Source organism: Rattus norvegicus, chromosome 12, assembly GCF_021556685.1.
Source record: "Rattus norvegicus strain SHRSP/BbbUtx chromosome 12, alternate assembly SHRSP_T2T, whole genome shotgun sequence".
NCBI classification, from domain to species: domain Eukaryota; kingdom Metazoa; phylum Chordata; class Mammalia; order Rodentia; family Muridae; genus Rattus; species Rattus norvegicus.
In genome coordinates, this window is record NC_141545.1 from 17,020,258 (window position 1) to 17,047,221 (window position 26,964).

The following is a 26,964-nucleotide window of genomic DNA, read 5'->3' on the forward strand; positions in this document are numbered from 1 at the left end:
ACAGTGTGTCTATCAGGTGAATTCCAGGATTCAGAGATGCTGGCCTGGAGGAGCCTGGCCCAGGCTTCAGCCTCAGAACACACACTAGCACATGAAGCACTTGCTTTGAATCTACAAGTGCCCAAGACTACTGAGAAACTAGGAAGCTTTCCAGGACTTGGGCTCCGGTGCAGTAGGTGATATTCTTCTGCCCTCTGCTGGGTGGTGCTGTGTCAGTTCCATGTGCTCAGTGATCTCAGAGGACAGCAGGAAAGATTTTAAGGCGGTAAGACTTAGAATTCCAGAAAGGTGGCACTGACACACCAGTCCCCAGCCAACAGCCTAGAGGTGGCCGGAGGGAGGGGCCCAGCGCTTTGCCATGCACCTGCAGGCCTTGGGACAGATCCTCAATTCAGAATCCCCCACCCCTCTTAATCTCCCCTTCTCCAGCATTGAACCCTATATGCTAAGTGTTCTACCAAGCCTCGCTCCAGGTCCCCAGATGGCTGGCTCTAACAGTTAGCATCACTTTCCCAAACTAAGTAACCTTCATGTCATTATTGAGGACACCACTTCAAAAAAGGGTGTGGGGCATGACCAGTTACTATAGCGCCCCAGTGTGGGTCTGAGGCGTATCTGCAAGTGTGTTCTTCCATGCTATGCTCTGGTGTTTAATTCAGTAAGGTCTGGGTTTCTGTGAGCATCCAGGATGTTTCAGGACGACCCCTGTGTGAACATTATTGCCACACTCCCAGGCACCTCATACTCCACTTTCTGACATGCAGAGGGCCCTCAAAGTTCTAAGATAAGCTCCTCTTGGCTTATTCTTTTGAACGACTTTAAATATGAGGCATTCTCAATGTGAGATCACAGGATGTTTTAAACATGAATAGCTTTAGTTTTACTTATGTGTGTGCATGTGTGCGCTCGAGCCCGAGAGCAGATTCCAGGTGCCTTTGAGCCTATATGTAGGTGCCGGTGCTGGGAACTGACTCAGATTATCTACATGAACAGCATCATTCACTGAACCGCATCTCCAGCCCCACGGGTGGCTTTAAACCTAACTCTGCCTGCCTTTCCCTGTGGGTCTTAGAAGAATGTTCCAATTTCAAGCCTTCCATAATCTTTGTCTCTCCCCAGAGTGACTCAAATGGGACCGCGAAGCCACCATTCCTCAGGTATGTATACCCTGTGCACAGGTCAGTGTGATGATGTCCTGACTGCTAAGGAAGTGACCAGTAGAGCCCCACAGGCCCCTCAGAGACAGGGAAACTGAGGTTCCTTGCTCTCACTAGCTTTAGACAGTCCAGGATGGAGTGCAGAGGGACAGAGCAGCATGGCTCAGGTATAACCCATGGCACAGTGACCCGTCCTCCAGCACTCCTTCTGTCAGACTAAAGCACCTGTGTAGGACTTGTTCCCTAGCTTGGCACAGTAAGTTGCCGGACACCTGTGCTCAGAACGGGCAGTCCCGGTTTGTATGTAATATTGAAGTCTTCCCTACACAAGCATACAAAGGACCTGAGTCCAAACCCCCAGCACCCACAGAGGAGCAGGACATCAGCAGGGCATGCTGGTCCCCGGCACCAGAGGGGAAAACAGATTCTGGACACTTCAATGGTCAACCCACAGAAACACTGAATTCCAATCTCAAAATGGAAGGTGGATATGAGGGAAAACACCTGAGTAACATCCAGCGTGCACACACGCCCCTAACACACACACCCCTAACACACACGCCCCCCTAACACACACAATGTCATTTAAGTCCTGCCCTGGGGGCTTTGCTGTCGTTGTTGGTCTAGTATGTCTGTTTTCCTCCCCTGCAGTGGAGAAAACCCCTTTGCCACCGTGAAACTCCGGCCGACAGTGACCAATGACCGATCGGCACCGATCATCCGGTGAAAATGCAGAGGACCCTGCCGGAGTGGTTCTCTCACCTGCAGGGCGATAGGTCTTCACTGCTGGACAAGTGCAGGCACTGACAAAGCCCGCAGAGGGTGCCTGATCTCAATGAACCCCGACTTGAGCAAATCAATGTATTTTCTGTTTGATAGAGCTGGGCTTACACAATTTTGTCTTTAAGGTAAATGAGTAGCTTAGTGCATAAATGAATCGTTTGAAGTGTTTTCTTTTCTATTTAAAAACAGTCAGTTTGGCTCCAGTTCTTTTTAATTTTTAAGGAAACAGCCAGATTAAGGGGTAGTAGGGGTATGCTTTAGTGCCTGGCTTTCTGTAGCTGAATGCAAGTAAGACCGGAGTTTTATAAAATAAAGCCTGTGTTCTTAATGCAGTATGATGCTCATCTAAAGAAAATATTGTATAGGTTTGCATCAGAGCATGCAAATCCAGTAAGCAATGTAAATTATGGAACTATATTAAATATAATTTTTTAAATGACCCAATCCTTAACCTTTTGATTAAACAAGTAGAACTCCAACATCCATGAGGGGACGGCTGCAGAGCGCTTACAGTGGCCTGCTTCACTGGCATTTGTCAGTTATCTCCAGGAGCTACAGAATTCAGCGTAACAAAGGTTGCCAAGCAGGGTCTCAATAAACTGGGTGACCAAACCCCCACCATTACTTCTGGGGACCCCTCCTGAAGTTCAGTTTTTAGTCAGCTACTTGCCTGTAAACAGCAATTCTGAAGCCCAGTGGGCAGGAGGGGTGGCCGCCATTCCAGCCCAACACTGTCCCACACTCAGACTTCCAGCTGAGACCAGCATCCAGGCCCAGGCCACTGCACAGAGAAGCCAGAGATCAGTCTGTCCTGCCTGCCTAACATGTAGACCTTTTCTAGAACAGCAATTAAAATCCACCTGCGGCAGCCACTGATCCACAGCTTGTTGCTGATCGGTTTTTTGGATCTCACCAGAAATCATCTTCCTCCAGTTGCTAATTGGTCAGGGTCTAGAAACGCCATCCTTTCCAGCTGGGCCACGCAGCGGCAGGCTCACATGGGGGGCCAAACCTGATGGCCCCATGGCAACCTCGTCCATGCCGATACCCCTAGATTACAAAGTCTGGGTCGTGCCCTGTGGAGCTATCCTGTCACTGTGTGAGGGGGTTAGCCTGCCCTGATAGGGGACAGGGCCATAGTTCCCTTTTCTCCCTGTGGCCAGCCTACATGCAGGGTATAAGGTGGGAAGCCTCCTGTTTCCGCAGGAGGGAACAAGCCAAGTATGGCTTTCAGATATGTAAAGCAGGAGGGGTGAGCTGAGACCTGGAATCCTGGCTCTGGCGCACAAGTACAGGAGCCAGTCTGCTGGGTGTGCCCTCTTGCCCTGGGTCTCCCTCACACCACCTTACCCTGACATCTGTTCAGTGTCAGTAATAAAGGAGAGTTCAAACACACGTTCTCTGCCGGAGTGTCACCTGAAGACCAGAAGATGGCCTTGGCCTGTGACATCTCCCATGGCAAGACTTCAGAGGGGCAGTGTGTAAAAACACGGGGCAAGCAGAACAAGCTACACAATGGTATGAATCTCATTTATTTAAAACAGTATTTCTCACCATTCTCAAATTGAAGACTGCAAAAAATAGAAGCAGCGCGTTATCCTTGGCCTTGGGAGCAGGTCGCTGCCTTCCCCCTCTGCAGCCCTAAGCCAGTCCATCCCACCGCAGGCAGAGCACGCACTTTACAAAACAGTCCTGAAGCTTAATCAAATAAAACTATTGTACACGACATTTACATTAGAAAAGAGCTGACGTAGGAAAACTGGGTGTGTGGTTCCCTTTAGGTGAAGACCGCTCCACAGTTGGGGCACCTTCGCTTCCTCAGCGCGAAGCAGCAGAGGAACCCGAAAGGAAACAGGACGATGGCCAAGAAGATGCCCAGGCAGGTGAAGCAGTATTCCAGGACACCAACCCTGCAGAAAGAGACAACCAAGTCAGGACCCCTCCCCAACCCGACAGCCCAAGGGACGTCACCACACCACCTACCCAGCAGCTGCCCAACCTGCAGGGAATGTGCTCAGAACAGGCAGCTGCCCACCTCAGAGCCAGCCTAGGGCTGCGGTGCACAGAACTAGCTGGAACCAGTATAGACTGCCAGTGCTACAAGGGCATCCTAGGCAAACTCAGAACAAAATGGAAAGTATCACCTAGTGTGAACAGAGGCAAAGAACTTGCCATTGGTTACACTCTGGTGGCCTCTCCGTCATCGGGTTGTCAAGCTCAGCCCCTCAACTGGAGCCACAGAGATGGAAAGAGAGAAGCGACTCCACAGAGCTGTCCTCTGACTCTGCCTTCATACCCAACAAAAATAAGAGCGACCCAAGCAAATCTACAGAAATTCCTACAGCTCTGGAAAACCGCCACAGAAATGAAACCCATGCTAGTGTTTGCTGTGCTGGGGAAGGAAGCCAGAGCTCGTGAGTAGCAAGCCAACTGCTCTGTCCACAGACCCAGCGTGCTTCTCCAAGGAGGAAAAGTTTTAGGTTTCATTTCTGTCCTCTAAGTATTTTAAAAGTGATCATTTGGTTGGTGTGGGGTTAAGAGAAACAGTCAGCCATGTTCACACATGCAGAAAGTCTCTTGAGAACTTTTAAAGCTTCCTATTAAGTCCATTTCCAATATGCATAACGCGGAACCCAAAGACATGGGGATGTCAAGCAAAGCCTGCATAAATCATACATAAATACAAATCCTAATGAATTTCTTCTCCGCGTGTAACCCAGTCAGGCTCCAGGATCTTTTCAAAAGTCCCAAAGGTGGGAAGGAAGGCTCCTCCGGAAAGATCTAGACACCAAGTCTCACTTCTACCAAACAGACTCACACAAGCTCCTCCCAGACTTTTAGCTCCCAGCAGGGACCCCCATCCTGTGCTCCAGTCACGTGCCCATGGGCAGCCCATGGGCAGTGCACCCCGCTGGGTTTCTTTCGAAAAGAAACTGAGCCAAGCTCAAGATAGGAAAAGAAGAGGGGCTGCTGGAGACACTGTCAGACATCTGAGCTGGTCAGCACAGCACTGAGGGCTCGGCAGGGATACCACAGGGACAGGTCTGAAGACAGGCACAGCGAGCTGCCTGGCTAGCCCTCTGCTGGCTCCCACTGGGCAGGAGGCCTTCCTTTGTACTTCTGGTATTACACACTGCACACGAGCCCTTTAGGCCACACTGGCTGCTCCTTGTTTCCACCTCATGAAGTGACAGCTTAAAAACCAAATGTGCGGGGTTGGGGATTTAGCTCAGTGGTAGAGCGCTTGCCTAGGAAGCGCAAGGCCCTGGGTTCGGTCCCCAGCTCCGAAAAAAAGAACCAAAAAAAAAAAACCAAATGTGCTGACAGCCAAACTGAGGGAGGGAGGACCTCACCGGGGGAGTGGGCCATGACAAGTAAACTTGGATATTCTGGAAATCTCAAGGCAAACTCCATGCCAGCCCCTCCCCACCACCATCACCCAGGAGAAGCTGCCATGAACAGCCCCAACGCTGAACAGTAACTGAACCCTCACAAGCTCTTCGGGTGAGGAAGCTCTAAACAGGCAGGTCTGGGAAACGACCTTACTCTCCACTCCTGGGAGCTTTCCACTCCGCCTGGCACAAGGCTCCTAGCACCTGAGCCACAAGAATCAAGATGCCGGCATTCCTGTCAGCAAAGCCACCTCTTTGGGGGAATTAAAACAGGGTCTCTGAAAGAAACTCCCTAAATAACTGAGGGTGACCTTGAACTTCTGGCCCTCTTGCTTCCACCTCCCAACATCTAAAATTACAGACATGTGCCACCAAGGCCTGTTCTCTCTATGACTCTTACAAAAAGTGTCACTGGGGGGTTGGGGATTTAGCTCAGCAGTAGAGCGCTTGCCTAGTGAGCGCAAGGCCCTGGGTTCGGTCCCCAGCTCCGAGAAAAAAAAAAAAAAAAGTGTCACTGAACTACCACAATGTCACCAAGTCACCACACTTCCTTTGGCCTACCACAGACTGGGCAGGACTCCTCCACCCAGCTGCAGCTGCAGGGTGCACACTAGCCAGTGGTGAAAAACCCAGCTGAAAAACACCTGAGGTTGCTCTCCTGCCCTGACACAGCAGCTGTCCCCAGGCACAGGTGGGAGGGACTTGGGACTAGCCATGTCCAGTGTGGCTGGCAGAAGGCCATGTGATCCCAACCCACTATGTACTGTCGGTCTGGGCTTCATCCTTCCATCTCTCCTAGCCCCTTCCCAGCTGTCCGTGAACTCTAACAAGCACTGGTCTGCATATTCCAGGTAGAAAATATACCACGAAGCGGACGTAGTGACTCACACCCACTACCCCAGTCCTCAGGAGGTAACGGCAGAAGTTCATTCTCTGTTATGTAACATGTCAGGCTAACCTGGGCTACAGGAGACCTTGTCTTAAAAGGTTCAGAAGGGGAAGGAGGAGAAAGAAAATGTCCCTCAAAAGCACTGGGTCACAGGAAGCAAATCTTGACAATTGGATCACCAGGAGCTTTGAAACCAGGGGCCTCAAGACCTTTATTACCTGAAACAAGAGCCCAGAAGGTGGCTGGGGCAGTGTAGGACCATGCCAGGGTGTGAGGGGTTGGGATCGGCTTTCCATGTTGCCCTGCATCTCATCCACAGGAACAGCCCAGGAGAAGGCTACTGCTGTATTTTGGTGCAAGCTTGTTTTGGAGCCCAAGATGGCAGGTCTGCTGCACTCTCCCTCCTGGCCTGCACCGCCCAATGCTCACAGTTCCCAACAGTAGCCAGGCCAGCACCTTGGCACAAGGCCTCACATCTTCTGTCCCCTTTAACTGTGCTCACAACGTTGAGAGCAAGCTACGGCACACCTAGCTGACCTGTCACGGCTGGGCCTCCAGGCACTGGGACAACTTGAAGCATTTGTTCCCAGCAAGCTCCACACTTGCTCAACCTGGGAAACAGTGCCATCTTCTGCCGACTCTGCAGGCACAAGTGGCCAGACTGGCGCTAAGAACCGTGTGCTTCCTAAGGAGCCATCCTCTCGAGTTACTTAGGGCTGCTCACCTCTGGGAGGATTAAAAGGCTCTGTCTATGCCTCTGGGAAAAGAGGACGCTTCTTCAATCACACCGTGTGGGGACCAGTCACCTAAGGAGGGTCGGACAGCTGACATCAACAGTCTGTGACCAGAGACCACGCACCCTCATCCCACACAGCAACTGAACTCACGCTCTACACAGGCTTCAATGAATGGACCAGGGGGTGGGGAAGAGGGGGAAGAGAGGGAGAGAGAAAGAGAGACCGACCTGCTCTGAGCATGAGAAAGCACTCTCAGGGCCCAAGGTCCCATCGCCCTGAACCCACACGACCAAAGGCCCGAAACTCTGGAAGCACAACTTTCCCTACATTTGGAGGAAGCTCAACCTGGACGCAGAGACCTGAACATACGCTATGTCATGTATAGTCTTTTTGTTTTGTTATCTGCTTGTTTTCTGAGACAAGCTCTTTCTACATAGACCTGACTCTCTGCGTAGACCAGGTGGGCCTCAAACTCACAGATATCCCCCTGCCTCTGCCTCCCAAGTGCCACCCGGCCTATTTCTAGTCTTAATATAGTCACTTAACATGAAGATTCACGTCTTGCTGCGGAAATACTAATATTTTAACTTCAGCTCTGCCCCAGATCTCAAAGGGAACATTGGCAAAAGTTTTAGTTTTAAAAGCCAACATCTGACTCCAGAAACACAATATGGCCTCTAAGCCAACCTATAATCAGCAAGATGCTACAGGCGGCTGCAGTGGCCGGGGCAGCAGCACTAAGGGAAGACCCTGCCTGGCCCAGGAGACCAGCTGCCTCCTCCTTCCAGCCTGTCCCTTCCCCAACAGCTTTACTTTCTCTTCCTCTACAACTTCCAGAAAAGTTTAACTCTTGCCTAGACACGGTTCAACTCTTTCAAAAGACTCAGAACTCAAACCTGCCTCCTGGCAGCACCTGGATGGCCCCTCCCCCGTGCTGAACAGGTCACTGGAAGGAGAGAAAATGGTACCCGGAATTAGGAAGTGACTAACTTTAAAAGCCTGTACTTCTTTAACCCCTGAGTGGAGGCTCCATAAACAAGTGGCCACTAGATCCCCACATCTGCCAGACGGGTTGGCCACAGGACAGGAGTGGGCAGAGGAAGGGGAGAGAGAAGCTCTGGGCTACAAGAAGACATGTAATCCTGGAGGGGCCCAGGACCAAGTACCCATCCAGAAAAGGCTACCCTGACCCCTCCTGCATCCTTACAGCACCCCATTCCATAGGGAGCTCCAGGCACCATCCAGGCCTGGATGGGAGGGTTTTCTCCACCAGCTACTGACTGACAATACAGCTACAGCTTACAACAGTCTCCACTCCAGAACATGCCCACCGTCATGTGGGCAGTTCACAGGGACCAAACTCAAAATGTCCTGCCACTTGGGCACAGGTCTCAAAGGCAGAACTGTCAGGCATAGCCTCAAGTGTTCACACTGGGGAGAAGGACGGGGTGGCCCAAGGGCATGAGCCCTCCAGCTCCAGGAGGCGGCTTTGTACCACACTGGCACATCTGGGAGGCCACAGTTAGGACTGGGAAAGGGCTTCCCTCATATTGCACACAGCCAGGATACCAGCCTCCACCTCCTGCCAGGCACCACCAGCCCCTTCACCTTCTTCCTCAGCTACAGATAGGGCAGAGCAGCCCTTCCCCCAACCACCATTATTAGAAGCCTAAAGCTGCAACTACCCCATCTTCCCCAGACTCTCAGCCCGGCCCACAGCTGCTTTCAGAAACAGCCTTCACACCAATGACCCTCGGTGCTGCACCCTGACCCCACCTGCCCTGGATTTCTTCCTGTCTCTCTGATCACCTCCAAAACTAAACACTCAGAAACAATAATAGCCCAGCCAGTACAGGAGGAGCCCGTGCCTGGCAGGCTCCCTGCAGGCCCTGCACTCACAGGCGTCCCACTCACCCTGTGCATGCACAGTCCACTTGTGACCTGTGCTCCCAGGGCACGCTGACCAGCCCCACCTGCCCTGCATCTGGGGACAACCCACAGCCATTGGAATGGAAAGCCACCTGCCTCAGAGACCCAGGGCCTTCATGGATATGACTGCTGCAGGTGGGGCACCAAAGCCTCGAAGGGGGGGAAGCTGAGAGAAGCCCCATCCACTGGAGGAGAAAATTGCTCCTTGCAAATGTCTATAAAAGGAGACGGAGTCAGGCTACTTAACTTCGACTCAGACAGAATGGCAACGTGACAAGCGACACTGGCCTCTTATGCCAAGTCTCACTCAGAGGGAATCACAGACGTGTGACTTGGATAAATTCCTGCCAAGCCACTAGGGAGAGACAGGACAGGGCCTGGCAGGCTACATCTGGAAGGGAGAAAGCTTGGTCACATGAGAAGTGTCTGTCCTGTCTTTCAGCCCTAACATGCCAGGCAGAGGCAGACTCAAATGTTTACAGGGGAACACCTGGTCCCAACCCCGACACACTTTCCCTCAATCAAAGGCAAAGTTAGCTACCCCTCCTGTGCTCCCATTCTCCTGGAGAGGGAGCCCCCCAACATCCTGCAAGCTTGCTTTTGTAATGACAGGGATAAGCCTTGAAGCCAGGGGCTAGCGGCAGAGGGCACAGTGAACAAGCCTGCAGGGATTCCAAGTGTGTATACAGCCTGTTCCTCCCAGCCAAGACACAAGCGGCCTGGGAGGTTGAAGAGTGGTCACTATAAGGATCAGGGACATCCAAACTTGTCCTCAGAGGCCCCAGATTCCTTAATATTGGACACCCCCATCCACAGGTAGCACCACAAGAGCCCTAAGGCCTTCCTGAGAGGGCAGCAGGCACAGCCTGACCTTGCCCCAGATTCTACAGGACTGAAGAGACCCATGAACAGAAGCCACAAGCCTGCGAACAACTCACTTCCCAGGGACAGAGTCTCAGAGAGCGTTCTCCACTCAACAGTAATCCAGACTGCATGGGGGGGGGGGGGGACACTCCACAGCTCTAGGATCCCGCCTGCCTTGGTTCCCAGACTACAGACAGCATCGATGCTGCCCTACTGCTGCAGACTCCACCATCAGGGGTCTGATCTAACAAGAGCCTCGTGGGAACACCCCATCCACTGAGGGAGGAAAGAGCCCAGCTGACCATGGTAGGGCCAGGACCTGGTTGCTGGAAAAAGCAGATGTGAAATCCTACTGAGCGCCTCCACTGCTATGCCCCCTCCCCATCTTCCTGCCTGCTTGCCATCTACCCTTAAACTTGACAGGTCACCTAATAGTTGCTCCATCCTAAGGGCTCTGAGACTTCCCATCCCGGGACAAGCCTCAAGGCCACACAGGAAGTCTCCCATTTCCCACCTCCACACAACTCCCCACTATTCCCAATGGCTCTCTGCATACGAGACCCTACACTGATCCCCTTGGCTCAACAAGCTAGGGCCACCTCCCAAGCTATGCTCCCTCTGACCAGGTCTACCTGGTGTGCCTCAAGCACTCTTGCAGAGAGCTGCCCTCTGGAGGCAGTCAGCAAGTCTAAGCTACCAGAGAGCCAGCCGTCTACAGTTAGAGGAACCAGCCGATTCCACCCCTCTCCCTCCACCAGTTCCAAAAGTCAAGCGGGTCCCTGAACGAGGACTCTAACTAGACCTCAACCTTCTTCACCAAACACACGATCAGCTGAGGGTCCAAGCGTCTTCCACCCTCAGTCATCTCCAGTGAAGCCACTCAAAAGTTTCCAAAATCATTAACTTCCCTACTCCCCCACTCTGCACCTCCGAAGCACACTTTGGAAATGAAAACGAAGTCCAAACAAGGGTTTCTTAATCCCATCTCAGAGACTTCGAACTTCCCCCTCCCAGACAAAGGCCGAAACCCTGCCCTGCACAAGGCCCCACCTGGCCTATCTGGGTGAGTGGCCAAGTCCAACTTGGAAGCTGAATCCTCAAGAGTCTGACTAAAATGAATCTGGCTGCATCTCTCGCCTTACATAAAGTCCTCCCAAAGTTTCTGTCAGCTCCAGTTGGAGGATAATATAACCACCACCACAAAACCACTCCAGCCTGAAACAAAGAAGCACGGGGTTTCCTCCTGGGCCAGCTAGTGGCCAGGAGTTGTTAAGCCCTGGTCCGCATTCTGCACCCTCACAGCCTTCGCTCTTTGCTGGACACTTGGATCTCCTAAGTCCTTTGGCATACTGGCCAGCGGACTCAAGTCCCAATACCTCCTTAATAGGATTCAACTGTAACAGTACACTTGCGGAAATTGGAGGAAAAACAAAACAAAACAAAATAAACCCCTATTCACTGAGAAGCTCAGTACTAGGGAGGAAAGACCATCCGTCTCCATTGTTAACATTCCTGCGTCCCACGCACTCCGGGTGCCATGCCTTCCAAATGCACTCAACTCCCCACAGGAAAGGGAACCCATCCTTCTGCCGCATAAAGTAAATTCAGAGCCAGGGGTGAGTGACCCCCACCTTCTCCCACTGCAGTCCCTCCCATGCGGGACTTCCCTCTAAGACGGGAGCCCGGCTGTGACCCCACCCCATCCCACCCCCGCTGGCCTTTTGCAAGATTCCGGCACGTGCGTTCTCCGCCACCCCCTAGGCTAGAGACTTACCTGCAGACCGGGCAGCCTCCGACCACGACGATGGAGTTGGCAGGATACCGGGTGACCGCTCGACTGTGGATGTTATAGACCCGGGGGTGGCTGGTGGGGATCCCTGTGGGAGCGGAGCGCAGATCAGCACCGGGCGACTCGGCCCTCCTCCTCTCCTCCCTCCCCCTTAACCCCGGTCCTCCCCGCCTCCAACTGGGCAGAGCGCGCCTGCGGGTGGGCTCTGGAAGCCAAGTGCAAACCCTCCAACACAAAGTTCACGGCCACCGGGGCAGGGCCTGGCCGGGCAGGGCGCTCCGGGCAGCAGCTGCCCCCCGCAGGCCCGCGCCGGGACAGCGCGGTCCTCAGCCTGGAGGCCGCTCGGGGACCCCGCCGAGCCGCGGGCCCACCTGTGACGAGGTAGGGGTAGGGCGGCGGCGGGGGCGCGGTGGGGATGGCCCCGTAGCCGTGCGGGCCGCACGCGTAGTCGCCCTGGCCTGCCTCCAGGTTGTAGGCGGGCGGGCGCTCCTGCAACAGGGGCTTGTGGTCCATCGCGGCCCCCGGGGCCGCGCGCCCGCCAGCTCCGGCCCGGCTCGCTTCCTTCGGCCCGGCGGGGATGGCGGCGGTAGCAGCGACGGCGGTGTCCCGGGCAGCTCGGCCCTGTGAGGCGCGCGCCGGGCGGGGCGGGCGCGCCAAGGGTTCCCCGCCCTCCCGCCGGTCACAAGACCGGGGTCACGTGGGCGGGGCGGGGCGGAGCTTTGGGAGGGGCTTGGGAGGGCCTCTTAAAGAAGCCAAGGCGGCCGCTGGTGGCGTGTTGTCCTCATTCAGTCCCGCCCCCCCTGCAACCCCCCCATGGATCTTGGACTTCCAGAGAAGTTCTGCCACCCTGCCAAGGCGGGATACCCAATAAGATCCTAGCCTTCTTTAGGTTTTGTCTTTTCTTTTAAAAAAAAAATTGTTACATATGAGTGGGCACGCATTTGGTAGTCAGAGAATAAATAATTTTCGAGAGTGGGTTCCTGCTTTCCACAATATGGGTCCTGAGATAGATAAGTTGACAGGTTCTGCAGCAGGCGGGAGACTTCACTCCCTGGGCCATCTCGCCACCTCTGCCGCTTTTTTTTGTTTGTTTGTTTCTGGTTTTTTATTTATTTGTTTGTTTGTTTGTTTGTTTGTTTGGACATGGGCTCATGTAGCCAAGGCTGGCCTGGAACTCTTAATCCCCTCACCTCTGCCTCCTAAACTATGGACTACCTTGCTCCTCCCCTTCCCTCCCCAATCCTCCCCGTGCCCAACCCAGCTGGGGGGAGGGAGGTCACCACCCACAGGGAGGCACCAGGTGAGCCCCTCCCAAGTCACGCCCTGCACTGCCCACACACCCTTGGGTGTAGGACGGAGCACATCCGAGTACACTTGCCCAGGAAAGCCCATTCAACTGCTGAGCGATCCTCCTTCTTGTCTTTCGATTAATTGTCGTTTTCAGGGGCTGTGGCCACTATTTAGTAATAACTGCCCTGCTTGGGAGAACCCTAAACTCTAAGCACACATATGTGCTACGCTTCCTTCAGCTTCTCTAACTTCTTTTAGCAGCCCGGCCACGTACTTGAGTTTACAGCGTGGCAATGTCGCTCGCTACCTAGCACAGGACCGTGGCCGGACTCAGACCCATCAGTGTCTACATAGCTACTGCCATGCCTCTAGTCGAAGTATCGAAGCATAAGCTTGGTTGGTTAGTAAGATTCTAAAAGGCAGATTGGGAGCTGTCCTGGTAACTTTGTTATGTGAGTGCTGGCCTAACACACTGGAAGCCTAGGGTTCCGCTTCCAGCATTCCATGAACCTGGTGTGGTAGCACGTGACTGTCACCCCAGGGCTCGGGAGATGATTCTAGAGATCAGTTCAGTGACATCCGATGCTACACAGCAAGTTTAAGGCCAGCCTGAGGGGCTGGAGAGATGGCTCAGTGGTTAAGAGCACCGACTGCTCTTCCCGAGGTCCTGAGTTCAAATCCAGCAACCACATGGTGGCTCACAACTATCTGTAATGAGATCTGATGCCCTCTTCTGCTGTGTCTGAAGACAGCGACAGTGTACTCAGATATAATAAATAAATAAAATATTAAAAAAACTGAGCTACGGGAGACCGTGTCTCCACAAACCAAGCAAAGAAAAGGAAATATTGGAACAGTTAGAATTCTTCCCCAACTGTTGCCTAGGTATTTCCAGGGTCTGGCTTTGGTGACACTTCCCAATCCCTGCCGTGTGTGTGTGTGTGTGTGTGTGTGTGTGTGTGTGTGTGTGTATGTGTGTGTGTGTGTGAGAGAGAGAGAGAGAGAGAGAGAGAGAGAGAGAGAGAGAGAGAGAGAGAGAGAGAGAATATGGGACTTTAGGCCTATCCCATTCAATTTTAATTACTTTTATTAACAGAGGGGCTTCCCCACTAGGGCTTCTGACAACCCAAGCTATGGGTTTATAGTACAAGTGAGGAGGAGGAGTCCATCCCTTGGAGATCCCTCAGAGCCCATCAGAGAGGGGTTGGGTACCCCTGTGACAGACGTGCCACTGTTGCCCTAGTGCCCTGGTGTATGGGTACAGAATCCACAGCTGAGTACCAAATACGAAACTCATCTCCCTTTAGAACACATTGGATTTTTCTCTTTCCTTTTGTACTGATCATTTCCTCAGTGTCTCACAAGGAAGAACTAAGAGGCAGGCCAGCTCATGTGCCAATAACCAGAGAGGACATCCAGGACAAGAATGAAGAGATGTGTGTGTGTGTGTGTGTGTGTGTGTGTGTGTGTGTGTGTGTGTCTGTCTGTCTGTCGTCTGTCTGTCTGTCTGGTGGCACTCCGAAGGAGAGTTGGGAGTTCAGAGCCATTCCAGGTAACACGCTGAGACTCTATCTCAAAAGAAACCCATTAAGGTTGTATGTGTGTCTCAGTTCACAGAGTGGTCACCTAGTGTGCACGAAGCCCCAGGACCCATCCCCAACATTGCATTAACTAGGCATACTGGCTCAAGCCTGTAATCCCAGCACTCTAGAGGTGGAGACCGAAGACTCAAAAGTTCAAGGTCAGGCCGGAGAGATGGCTCAGCCATTAAGAACACTAGCTGCTCTTCCAGAGGTCCTGAGTTCAATTCCCAGCACCCACGTGGTGGCTCACAACCATCTGTAATGGGATCTGATGCCCTGTTCCGGTGTGCATGGAGACATAGCACTCATGTACATAAAATACATAAATGAATAGTGTATTCTTTTAAAAAATATCTGAGGGGTTGGGGATTTAGCTCAGCAGTAGAGTGCTTGCCTAGCGAGCGCAAGGCCCTGGGTTCGGTCCCCAGCTCCGAAAAAAAAAAAAAAAAAAAGAAAAAAGAAAAAATATCCGAATCATCCGTGGCTTCACAGCAAGCTTAGCAAAGGCGGTCTGAGCTGCTTGAGAGTGCATCTCGGCAACAGCAAACAAACCTTGCTGATGGAGAGTGGCTCACGGCTTTGAAGGAAGCAGGGAGCCTGGGCTGTATGGCCGAGCCTTATCGCCTTGAGAAGCGGCTTCATCTCAGGCTGGCCACTGTCACCACTCAGGTGGTGAGTCTGTCTACAGATTTAAAAAAATAATCAGTATTCATTATCGTTTTTGTAGATGATGTGTGGAGCGGGGAGTGCATGTGTGAGGTGGGCAGAGGACAAGATGGCGGAGTAAACTCTTTCCTTCTACCTTTATGTGAATCCTGGGAATCAAACTCAGACCATCTGCTTAGCAGATGCCTTTCCCCACTGAGCCATCCTGCTGTCCTGGGACACTCCTTATTGTCCCTGCCTTGCAGAAAGCTAGAGAGAAGCATTGGCTCCTCCAAGCCCTTTCCTACCGATCAGACCTCATACACATCGGTAGACTTCAATTTTAGGTCAGTTTTTTTTTTTTTTTCCCGTTATAAGCCCATGTTTGCTGATCAAACCCCACACCTCTGGTTCCCTAGGAACGTCTCTACTTAAGCACTCCATCTTATGAGTGCTGGGGTTTCGGGGAGGGCTTTGGGGTTTCCCAGTGTTGCCCGGAAAAAACGCCACTCACCTACAAAACCTTCCATACAGCCCATGAATGTGCACCTTGGAGCCCCTATCCAAAACTCACACCGGAGGGGCCGAGATGTTGCCAGACAGGAGATAGAGGTGCCACACAGGTAAACAACGAACCTGGGTGTCACAGGAGTCCGAGGACCGCTGCCTAGCTCAGGTGCCATGGGGAGCTGACCCCAGAGATCAGAGCAAGAACCTCCCAGGAAGCAGAGAACAGAAGCTTAAGAGGAAGCTCAAAACTCAGCCCCAGAAGGTGCCCAGCGGGCAGTTCTAGGCTATGATACTAAGTCACTTGGGGTGGCCTGAGCGGGTTCTGAGACACACATGTGGAGGCCCTGTTTAGGGAAATAGACTAAAATACTGGAGAACGCACCCCCAAGGGATCTACGTGTGTTTAAACGGGTGAGCCTCAGATCTGCGTATTGGAAGATGGCCACCCGTGTCTACAGCCATAGCGTTCTGAAGGTGCCCGATCTCGGAAGAGAAAGAGTCGAGCCTGGTGGTGGATGGACGGGAACATGATTGGAAGCATCAGGTCAGGGAGAAACCGGGAAGGAAGGAAAATGAGATACCAATTTAAGATTCAGTGGCTTTCCCCCACCCACCGCAGTGGGGGCATGGGCCTCTAATCCCAGCACTCTGGTGGCTGAGGCAGGAGGATCTGGAGTTCCAGACCAGCAGAGCCCCTCCTGAAACAAAAACTTGGTGACTTCCTCAGGAGGCGGGGGTACCAAACCGGTGACAGGAAGCTCACAAAGACTTAGAGGGTGGCAGACAGATGGCTATCACCCGGGGCTGTGCACAAAGGAGAACCTTCACTCAGACAGGGCCAGTTTTCTACACATGTGAACTTGAGCTGAGCCTGTTGCCTAAGTGATACCTATTAAAAAGCTGGGAGAAGGGGTTGGGGATTTAGCTCAGTGGTAGAGCGCTTGCCTAGGAAGCACAAGGCCCTGGGTTCGGTCCCCAGCTCCGAAAAAAAGAACCAAAAAATAATAATAATAATAATAAAAAGCTGGGAGAATCCGGGCAAGCGTTGGGATCACCATTCTCTATCTTTTAGTGGTTTTAGTATGTATTTATGTGTACGAGAATTTCACCTGAATGTATGCCCATGCACTAATGTCTGTGCACTATATGTGTGCCTGGTGCCTGCAAGGGTCAAAGGAGTGTTAAGAGTCCCTGGAATTATAGATGGGTGGGCGCTGGGAATTGAACCCAAATCCTCTGTAAGAGCAAGAACTGCTCTTAACCACTAGAGAGCCATCTCTCCAGTGTGTGTGTGCACGTGTGTGTGGGTGTGTGTGTCTGTGTGTGTGTGCATTGTCTGTGTGTGTCTGTGTGTGTGTGCATGCATGTATGTGTGTCTGTGTGTGTATGCATGTGCGTGTCTGTGTGTCTGTGTGTGTGTGCATGTGCACGTGCATGCACGTCTGTGCTTTCGCATGTGTCTGTCTGTCTGTGTCTTCGTAGCCTAGGCTGGCATGAACTCACCATGTAGCAAAGGATGACCCCGAACTCATGATCCTCCTGTCTCCACTTCTCCGGTACCAGGATTACAGAGACACAACACTGCTTCTCATTTAACACTATCTTCTTGCTGAATGATCTGGGACATTTCCTGCTCTAAGCCACTCAGGTACCAGCACCTGATCTGTGGGCTTGGTTACCCACTCAAGTGTCAGCACCGTGGACCACCTCGTCTGTGCACGGGGTACCCAGGTTGAAATGAGACAGTCACCTGCTTTCGGAGCGGATGTGGTAAGAAGCTGGGGCGGAGTTGCAGGAATCAATGCTGTGGGGATGAAGAGGCTCAGGAGAAAGGAGTCAGTGAGGGTGGGGGAGCGATTTTTAGTTCTCTCCCAGTGTCTCGAGCATCTAACTTTGGAAGGGGACATTTGACCAAAGTCCAGAGAGGGTAGACATGTGTGGTGCTGCATGCCAGCCCTTGGGAGAGAGAGGCAGGAGAATCAGGAGTTCAAGGTCATCTTTCGCTGCATAGAAAGTTTGAGGATGGATGGACGCATGGATGGACAGACAGATGGAGGGGTGGACAGGTGGGTCCGTCAGTCAGGTCAGGATTTGAGTTTGCATCCTAAGGCCCACATAAAAGCCAGAGAAGGTGGTGTGCACATGTGATCCCATGTTGGAGAGGCAGAGAGAGAGAGAGAGAGAGAGAGAGAGAGAGAGAGGAGAGAGAGAGAGAGAGAGAGAGATCCCTGGAGCTCACTGGCCAGCCAGCATGGCCAAATGAATGAGACCCAGGTTTAACCAGAGACCTTGGAGAGAAATCAAGGAAGACACCTGCCTTTAACCTCTGTCCTCCACACTGACACACCACACCACACACACACACACACACACACACACACACACACACACACACGAAGAAAATGAACCAGTTGGCCATGAGGAGATGGAAGGAACAGTTTAGGCTGGCTTGCTTGCTTAAGGTGGACAAACCACAGATTATTTGTAAAGCAAGCGGATCCAGCAGGGCAGGGAAAGGGATGATGGGTAATGGGCTAGAGTCTTGCACATAGGAGGAACAGTGCCCTACAGGATTGGACTGGTCAGTCACCTACAGAAGGGAAGCACAAAAGTGCTAGGACAGATATCGCTCCCTCCCCCCATCCCCTCTCCTCCCTCACCCTCTGCTCCTCCTTCCTACTGGGTGTGTCTATATGAGCCTTCTACTCTGAGCTACAACCCCAGCCTGGGAGCTTTGTCCTGATTGTCGCTAATTTCAGGAAATTGGGAGCGAAGTCAGACGCTAAGTCTAAGCCCAGGAGAGGAAGTGTGAGAAATAGAACTTTCTGGGGCTCCCCCGGAATTGGGGTTTGAGCAGGGAAGAGGAAGAGTTAGCGTGCTATTGTGCAGCCTAATGAGACAGCCTCGTAGCCTTGAGGCAGAAGGGAAAAGGTTCTGGAGACCGGTGTCTCCGCCTTTCCAGGGGGCGGGCCTTTCCAGGGGGCGGGCGGATGAATCCGTCAAGCTGGTAAACCTTAAGGAGTGGGAACTTCCCAAGTATCTCTTTCCAAGGAGTTGTGGTTTGAGGGAAAGTGGTCCCCACGTGCTTGAGTACATGATCCCCAGTTGATGAAGGGTTCAGAGAGGATTTAGAAAGTGCAGCCTGGTTGGAGGAGTGCCACTGCAGGTGGGCTTTGGGGTTTCAAACGCCCACAACCAGCTCTCTCTGTCTTATCCTTGTAGGTCAGATGCCTGCCTGCCTGCCTGCCTGCCTGCCGCCATGCTTCTCACCGTGATGCTCTGGGACGAGTCTCTGAAACCGTAGTCTCCCCATAAACTCTGCTTCTACAAATCACGTTAGTGCCTAAATATGTCGCCTTGGTCAGGTGTTCTACCTCAGCAACGGACAAGTAACGAATGACGCTCAAAGGAGAGACTCGAGTGTCTTAGTATTAAGTTGTCATCATTTTGGTTACTCTCAAGTTACATCTCAAAGGCTCGCTAAAGATTCTCTCTCCCTCACCCCTCCTCCACCTCTCCCTTGTTCCTCTCTGAGATGAGGTCCCATGTAACCAAAGATGACCTTGAACTTCTAATCCTCCTGCCTTCACCTCACAAGCGCTGGGCTCACAGCTCTGCACCACCACACGGTTGGTGGTGTTGAAGCCGGGACTCAGGGCTTCGTGATGATGGAGGCCAAACATGCTACCAATTGCGCCATACCCCACCCGGCTAGTTTTTGATAAACGATTCCACAGGATAGCTATGGAGGTAACTTGCATGGAGTCGAACTCTGATAAGGTGAAACAGGGAAGCCCTGTGGCTGCACGGGGCTTTAGCACACACCTTTTACTGTAGTGGAGTTTCTGGGGAGATTCCTACAAAATGCAGGTTACAGCTGGGAAGGGAGAAAGGCCTTCAGGAGGTGCGGCTCCTTGTGCTGGAATTTTTACTTCTTAGCTGGAGAGAGGCTGCAAGCAGGAGCCTGGAGGAGGGATCGTTTCCGTTCACAGGTCCCCACAATGTCCCTGGCTTTGTGTCCTTCTCATTGCAGACAAGAAGTTAAAACTCTATGTGTGGGGGTTGGGGATTTAGCTCAGTGGTAGAGCGCTTGCCTAGCAAGCGCAAGGCCCTGGGTTCGGTCCCCAGCTCCGGAAAAACAAAACAAAACAAAACACTGCATTAAAAAAACTCCAGGTGTGGAGGGCCTCATTCCCTCCAAAGGTTCTTGGAAACCACCCTTCCCTGTCATTCTAGAATATAGTGACTCCAGGTTCCTGGGCACACGTAACTGAAATGTCCTTAGCTCTCTCCTCGTGACTCTCTAGGTCCCTTCCTCTTATAAGGACACCAGGCATTGTTTGCATTTAGGGCTCAAGCTTGATACAGAATGACATTGTCATTTCCACGCACACATTCCCTTCCCTTACCCCTCCCACAGTGCACCCTTGTATAGCCAAGATCCAGCTGCCCCACCGTGTTGCTGGCATGGCTGGAGCCAAGGTATTCTAGAGACACACTGTGTCCTCCCTTCAGCTGTTTGGTTATAGAAACAATGGTTTCCAGAGAATTGGAATCCTCCACATCCTCACTTCCTATCCCCACCCCTGCCCAGGAGGATGGAAAAGTGCCAGCCAGAGGGGGACCATGTATGAGTAACGTCTGTCCATCCTGCAGGAGAGATTAGAAGCCAAGACAATGTTGGGTCAGTGACTGGAAGGGCCATACTTTAACCTGGACAGCTTAGCTATGTGGAACTCTTGACGCCAATTTAAGCATAAACCTCAGAAACTGGAGATGCCTCTCTCGTGAGGATCTGGGTTCAATTCCCACCTCCCACTTGGTAGTGGGAGTCACAACCATTTCTAACTCTAGTCCCAAAGGACCTGATGCCTTCTTCTGGCTGCTAAGAGAATCGCATGAATGTGGTACACATATATGCAGGCAAGACACCCATTCACAGAACGTAAAAATTAAACTAAGGGCTGGAGAGATGGCTCAGCGGTTGAGAGCACCGACTCCTCTTCCAGAGGTCCTGAGTTCAAATCCCAGCAACCACATGGTGGCTCACAACCATCTGTAATGGGATCAGATGCCCTCTTCTGGTGTATCTGAAGACAGTTACAGTGTACTTATATATAATAAATGAATACATCTTGAAAAAAAAAGGTGTGAAGCATTCACATTAAAAAAATAAATAAATAAATAAATAAATAAAAAACTTTTTAAAATTTTAAATGAAAATGAAAAAAATTAAAACCATGATTATGTCAGGACCATGGAGGTGGACTTAGGGGCCACCGGACACCTCCATTACTTCCTTTTCCCAGTGAGGCCACACTGAATAAATCCCTTGCCTGCTGTTCACTGTCACAAGTCTCTTTAATTGGTATATTTGAGACTGGGTGGGAACCGATCTCATCCGGGCTTCTCCAACCATAAAAACTCCAGTAACAGTAATCTGGGAGCGCCAGGCACTCTCCAGAGCATGTCATACGCTGTGTGTTTTCTAGGCTCTTTAGAGTTATCCCAGGGAAGTAACAGCAATACCTCCTAGATGTTTGCAAAAGAACCTGAGGGCACAGGCAGCTTCTGTTGTTGTTGTTTTTTTTTTTTTTAAGGAATCCAGGCCTTTGGACACCAGGTCTACCACCTGCAGTTCTGAGATTACAGCATGCTTGCCCTGCACTAAGTGTGCGAAATAGAAACATTGGTGACTGTGGTGTGTGTGTGTGTGTGTGTGTGTGTGTGTGTGTGTGTGCGCGCGCGCGCACATGAGTTATGTACCGCCAGCCCTCTTCACAGTTGGTATTAGCCAAAAGTCCAAGAAACAATTCTAGTCTTTGGACTATTTTGAGACAGGATCTCACTAAGGAGCCCTGATTGGTCTTGATCAAACTCTGTACGCTCATACAGAACGAAATGGAATTTGTTTCACTTACAACAAGCGTATCTTCTTTGGGCTGGGGATGTTGCATGGGAAGATGGTGGTTGTTTAGCACATGCAAGGTTCCACCCCCAGAAGGAGAATAAAAGCAAAAATAAGGGCTAGCGATGTCGATGGGCACCGGTGTTGGTGGGCACCAGTGCTGGCCTGGCCTGCACAAAGCTCAGAGTTGTATCCCCAGCACCTATAAAAACAGATGTGCTGGCAAGCGCCCACAGTCCTAGCACTCAGGAAATACAAGGCGGCAGATCAGAAGTTCAAGGTCAACCCCTACTATATCTTGACCCCTTTGGGGGAGTCACACATCAGATATCCCGCATATCAGATATTTCCACTACGATACACAACAGTAGCAAAATTATATTTACAAGGTAATGACAAAATAAATTGTATGGTTGGGGGGTCACCACAACATGAGGAACTGTCTTAAAGGGCCACAGCTTTAGAAAGGTTGAGAACCACTGTTCTACTATACAGTAGTGCTTTGAAGCCAGCCTGGGCTGCCATTCATAATAAATAAGTCCTGTGTTTATTTTTTGATAATTAAAATTCTGTTCTTTATCACCTACCACACACTAAATGTTTTTTCTTTATTATTATTTTTATTTATTTGAGTACACACTAGCTGTCTTCAGACACACCAGAAGAGGGCATCAGACCCCATTACAGATGGTTGTGAGCCACCATGTGGTTGCTGGGAATTGAACTCAGGACCTCTGGGAGAGCAGTAAGCGCTCTTAACCTCTGAGCCATCTCTCCAGCCCCTAAATTTATTTTTTTAAATGTTGCCATTTCTACTAAAATAAGTAACTGCTACTTTGACTTTGACTTTGTATATAAATGTTTCCTCAGGAGGGCACCAGGAAGGGATCTGGTGAGACGGGAAATGCTGTTCCCTGCCTGAGGGCTGGGACAGTTCTCATCCTCCAGACTTGACAGTCACTGTCACTACCCTCAAAATGTACCAGAGGAAACCGAAACAAGTATCTGCCCTTTTCTTGCACACTTCAGAGAGCTGATAACCCGTCACGTGGACTTCTTGGCACATACAGGAACTGGGTACCTCACATGGTTGGGATTGTGACCAAAGAAGAAAAAAAAAGGAGGAAGCATAATGTCAAAAGCCAGGGCTGGAACCAATTACAAGTGCCTGGCTTGGGGAAGGACATTACCAAATATTTGCTGAATAGCTACAAAATGTTTATCTTAGATAAACACTTTGGAGTTTTATGGTAAGCCCGTTGTGAGCCTTACAATTCTACTGGGCAAATATTTCTAAGTATTTTATAAATTAAGCATATCGGTTTCTCCACAACACATAAAAGCCTCGCTTTTCCTGAGACGGGTGGTAAATCTTTCATAAGTCATGGGGCCTGGGAAATAACTTAGCGGATAAAGTGCTTGCCCTGCAAGCACGAGTGCCTGCCATTGCTCCCCAGAATACACATGTAAAAGCCAGGCGTGGAGGCCAAGGCTCACAATCCCAGCACTGGGGAGGTAGAGACAGGCAGATCCCTGAGGCTCAATTTCCAGCCAAGAAATTATTTATTGGCAAGATCCAGGCCAGTAAAGGACCTTGTCGTGAAACGCAGGATAGGCAACCTGGAGGAACGACACCCACCCACGGTTAACATTTGGCCACCTCGTGCTTGCATCCCAACGCACAGCTGCGCCGATACGCACAAACACACACACAATCTTTATAAGTCACATACACACATATTTGTTGGGGTTTGATCTGTTGCTCTGTATTGTAATGCTAAATTCTGTATCTCAAGGTCTAGCTGCCTCAAGAGGACTAAATTCTCTCGTAACGGGGTTGGGGATTTAGCTCAGTGGTAGAGCACTTGCCTAGCAAGCGCAAGGCCCTGGGTTCGGTCCCCAGCTCCGAAAAAAAAAAAAAAATTCTCTCGTAACTCAAGGGATGCTATGTAACCATGCGCCCCAAAGTTATGCCTGATTGGTCAACAAAGCGAGGTAGGCGGGGCTATGGTTCCCAGGTTTGGGGTCAGAGAACTAGAGGAAGGGAGAGAGGGAGAGGAAGCAGGAGCGAGGTATCATGGGATAGGTGGATCCTGAGCACAGGGCTGCGAAGGCCAGCCTGCCCGAGTAGGAACAGCCGGGACGGAACATGACAAGGGACATCTCAGGGTTACTGGCAGGGAAGAGAACAAAATCTGCCCAGCTCTGATGCTTTAAGGGCTTATTATAAATAGAAAAGTTTTGGGGTTGGGGATTTAGCTCAGTGGTAGAGTAGCAAGCGCAAGGCCCTGGGTTCGGTCCCCAGCTCCGGAAAAAAAAGAAAAAAAAAAAAAAGTTGTGTGTCTTTTGGGAACTAAATAATCTAAAATGGAGTAGAAACACCCAAATATACTGTTACAACACATATTCAAATGTATATAATGCTCGCCCCTCCCGCCCCCCTTTCTTTAATGGGGATTAAATCTGGGGCCTCCGCACACTAGGCAAGAACTCTTTCATGGAGCCATGCCCCAATCTTCCCAGGTTCTGTGATTGAAGGACAGAGAGTCCAAGAACATTTCAACCGAATTTAGATATTGAGGCAGGCAAGGTGTGGGGAGGATCCTGCATGGAAGAACAACTGGTTCTCATCAAAAAAACGTTCCAGGGGTTGGGGATTTAGCTCAGTGGTAGAGCGCTTGCCTAGCAAGCGCAAGGCCCTGGGTTCGGTCCCTAGCTCCGGAAAAAAGAAAAAAAAAAGAAACAAACCAAAAAAACGTTCCAAGCTTCGGGCTTCCTGTATAACTGGAGAAGGGAACCGAGCCTCCTGAACTGGAAAAGTCAACCATCCTTTCAGTATTATAGCTAAAAGGTTCCCGGGGCTGGGACACGGTTCATCAGTTAGGTGCCTGGCACACAAACCAACACGTGACCTTTTGAGTTTTGTATCTAGAACACCTGATAAAAAAATCAGGGATGGTGGCGCACACCTGTAACCTCAGGCTCGCTGCCAGGCCAGACTATCGGAATTGGAAAGTTCAAGGCCAGCGAGTGCTTGTCAAAAACAAAAACAAAAACAAACAAAAAAACAAAACAAAACAAAAAAAAAAAAAACCAAACCAACCTGGTTTGTGTCTGGAGAGGTGGCTCAGAGGTTGAGGGCACTTGCTACGCAATCGTGACTATCAGAATGTGGATTCCAGTACCTATGTTACAAGCCAGATATCCTACGAACACCCGGAACTCCAGCTCTAAGGAAAGAGAAGTCTTGTGGATTTAGCATGGCTACATTGTATCATTAAGGAAAATGGCAAGCAGCTTCAGAGGATAAAAAGTTACCTGGATTTACACCGTCTTTTCCTAGGCAGGCCTAAATTACAGCCTGGGGTTACAGGTATGTGCCCTGCCATGCCTGGCTTTTTGCCTTTTTTTTTTTTTTTTTTTTTTCGGAGCTGGGGACCGAACCCAGAGCCTTGTGCTTGCTAGGCAAGCGCTCTACCACTGAGCTAAACCCCCAACCCCATGCCTGGCTTTTTAACATGTGTTCTACATACAAAATTGATCATCGTGCTTGACTGGCAGGTCCTTTACTGAGGAACCTAGGCATGTAAAAACCAGCAGGAGAGGGGCTGAAGAGATGGCTCAACAGTACCCGGCTGCTCTCCCATAGGTACTGAGTTCAATTCCTAGCAACCAAATGGTGGCTTACAATCTATAATAGGATCTGATGCCCTCTTCTGGCATACCTCATATATACATATATATATATATATATATATGTATGTATGTATATGTATATATATATATAGAACTCATACGTAAATTAAAAAACAAAAACAGCAGTAGAGCACTACCTAGAATCCCCAAGTGAGGGGGTGGTGGCATGGCTCAGTGGTAGAGCCCCTGCCTAGAATCCCCCAGTGAGGGGCTGGGGGCGTGGCTCAGTGGTAGAGCCCCTGCCTAGAATCCCCCAGTGAGGGACTGAGGGCGTGGCTCAGTGGTAGAGCCCCTGCCTAGAATCCCCCAGTGAGGGTCTGGTGGCATGCCTCAGTGGTAGAGCCCCTGCCTAGAATCCCCCAGTGAGGACTAACATGCTGAGCATATTAGTTCCTGGGTTTGATCCAGAGCCCTGCACAAGGGTTCTCCCTTTCTGTTTAATTTACAGGAGTGGCAGGGAACCAAGTAGAACCTAAAGACACAATAGTGACCAATTACTGACAACTGAGTTTGGTAACCAACACGGATTCTCTTTGTCTGGGAGAAGCAGACAGGGGACCGGTGTCAACGGAGACAAATAAATCATAACTTTGGATCTGTAAGCAGGTCTAGGGCCCAACCTGGAAATTATTTTTAGAGGATTCTTCGTGTGTGGAGTGGCCAATGATCCTGACAGCTTTCGCTCAGCCATTTTTTAGTATTGCCAGAGCCACCCAAAACTAGTCCTCCTCAGAGTCAGGGGATTTGAGACAGTGCTGTCATGGGACCTTGGCTGTGTAGAACAGGTGAGCCTAGGGAATTGTCGTGGGGAGGGGGCTTTGACATGGGAGGGTACCGTGGGCTCAGCAGGAAAGAGCTCTTAACTCTAGGAGCATGAAGCCCTAAGTTCAAATCCCCAGATTCCCACGTTAAATCAGGCATGTCCCTGCACATGCTTCTAATCACAGCGCTGTGAAGAGCAGAGACAGGAGGATTACTGTGGTGGTTTGAATGAGATATCTCATAGCCTCGGGCGTTAGATACTTGGTCTCCAGTGGGTGGCGCTGTCTGGGAGGTGTGGCCTGGAGGAAGGAACTACATCCCTGGGGGCAAGTTTCCAAAACTCAAGTTTCCCAGTTCACTCTCTCTACTTCTTTTCCGAGTTTTGAGATGTGAGCTCTTGCCCGTTCCTGCGGCCCTGCCGTCCTAGAGTCTTATCCCTCTGGAGCCATAACTCCAAATAAACCCTCCTCTGTAAGTTGCTTTGGTCATGATATTTTATCACAACCCTGGAAAAGTAACCGATCCAATCACCGAGGCTTGCTGGCCGCTAGCCTAGCCCCAGAGACAGACTCTGTGGCTGACAGACACATGTGCGGGCTCGCGCGCGCACGCACGCACACACACACACACACACACACACACACACACACACACACGTGAGAGGGAGGTGCTATGATAAAGGTTCAGAGGAAAGCGCAAGGCCCTGGGTTCAGTCCCCAGCTCCGAAAAAAAAAAAAGAAAGAAAAAAGAGATAACGGTTCAGAGAAGCCACCCACGGTCCCAGTGCTCTACTACAAAAAGCAAAGCAAACAAACAAAAACCAACTGCTTTTCCTGTCCCTTCTCAGGTCTCCTGAGGCTCATCCCAAGGCCCCCTACCTGCTTCCTGTACTGTGGAGGACATGGCTAGTCCCCGTAAGATGCCCAGGAGTGGCCAGAGAGAGTCCGAGGTTGGGCCAGGAAGAGCCCCTTTATGGTCCAGCTGCAGACAGGCAGTAGCCGACATGAAGGAGTGACCCAAAAGGCCAGGA

At 51.0% G+C, this 26,964-nt stretch overlaps 2 protein-coding genes and 1 long non-coding RNA gene across 6 annotated transcripts in view; 2 read left to right on the plus strand and 1 right to left on the minus strand.

Moving 5' to 3' along the window:
• Baiap2l1 (BAR/IMD domain containing adaptor protein 2 like 1) overlaps positions 1-2,379 on the plus strand; it is an 89,455-nt gene extending 87,076 nt beyond the window's left edge. For both annotated transcript variants that reach the window (XM_087578230.1, NM_001034140.1), the window contains 2 exons: positions 1,120-1,157; positions 1,809-2,379. In XM_087578230.1, the coding sequence (XP_087434356.1) occupies positions 1,120-1,157; positions 1,809-1,884 (114 nt within the window). In that variant the 3' untranslated portion in view covers positions 1,885-2,379. The remainder of the gene's footprint in view (positions 1-1,119; positions 1,158-1,808) is intronic.
• A 1,070-nt stretch (positions 2,380-3,449) lies between these two features.
• Positions 3,450-26,964, minus strand: Bri3 (brain protein I3). 2 transcript variants are annotated; one of them, NM_001393811.1, is made up of 3 exons: positions 26,813-26,964; positions 11,526-11,628; positions 3,450-3,850 (listed from the first exon to the last, which is right to left on the minus strand). In NM_001393811.1, the coding sequence occupies exons 1-3, from the start codon at positions 26,937-26,939 to the stop codon at positions 3,718-3,720; spliced, it is 363 nt and encodes a 120-aa protein (NP_001380740.1). In that variant the 5' UTR covers positions 26,940-26,964; the 3' UTR covers positions 3,450-3,717. The 2 variants fall into 2 exon arrangements, with proteins under 2 accessions (NP_001380740.1, NP_001009604.1); NM_001009604.2 differs by lacking the exon at positions 26,813-26,964 and adding an exon at positions 11,912-12,161.
• Positions 11,720-20,715, plus strand: LOC102554669 (uncharacterized). 2 transcript variants are annotated; one of them, XR_015634643.1, is made up of 3 exons: positions 11,720-11,921; positions 17,132-17,338; positions 18,791-20,715. It is a non-coding gene; the product is annotated as an uncharacterized LOC102554669 (long non-coding RNA). The 2 variants fall into 2 exon arrangements; XR_015634644.1 differs by lacking the exon at positions 11,720-11,921 and adding an exon at positions 14,945-15,085.

Excerpts from the sequence above, each read along its gene's own strand:
- Bri3 (NM_001009604.2), bottom strand. The coding sequence starts at position 12,053 with ATGGACCACAAGCCCCTGTTGCAGGAGCGCCCGCCCGCCTACAACCTG. Across the intron at positions 11,629-11,911 it reads CTACCCCTACCTCGTCACAG|GGATCCCCACCAGCCACCCC; the intron begins GTGGGCCCGCGG and ends CCGCTCCCACAG. Across the intron at positions 3,851-11,525 it reads GGAGGCTGCCCGGTCTGCAG|GGTTGGTGTCCTGGAATACT; the intron begins GTAAGTCTCTAG and ends CTCTTTCTGCAG.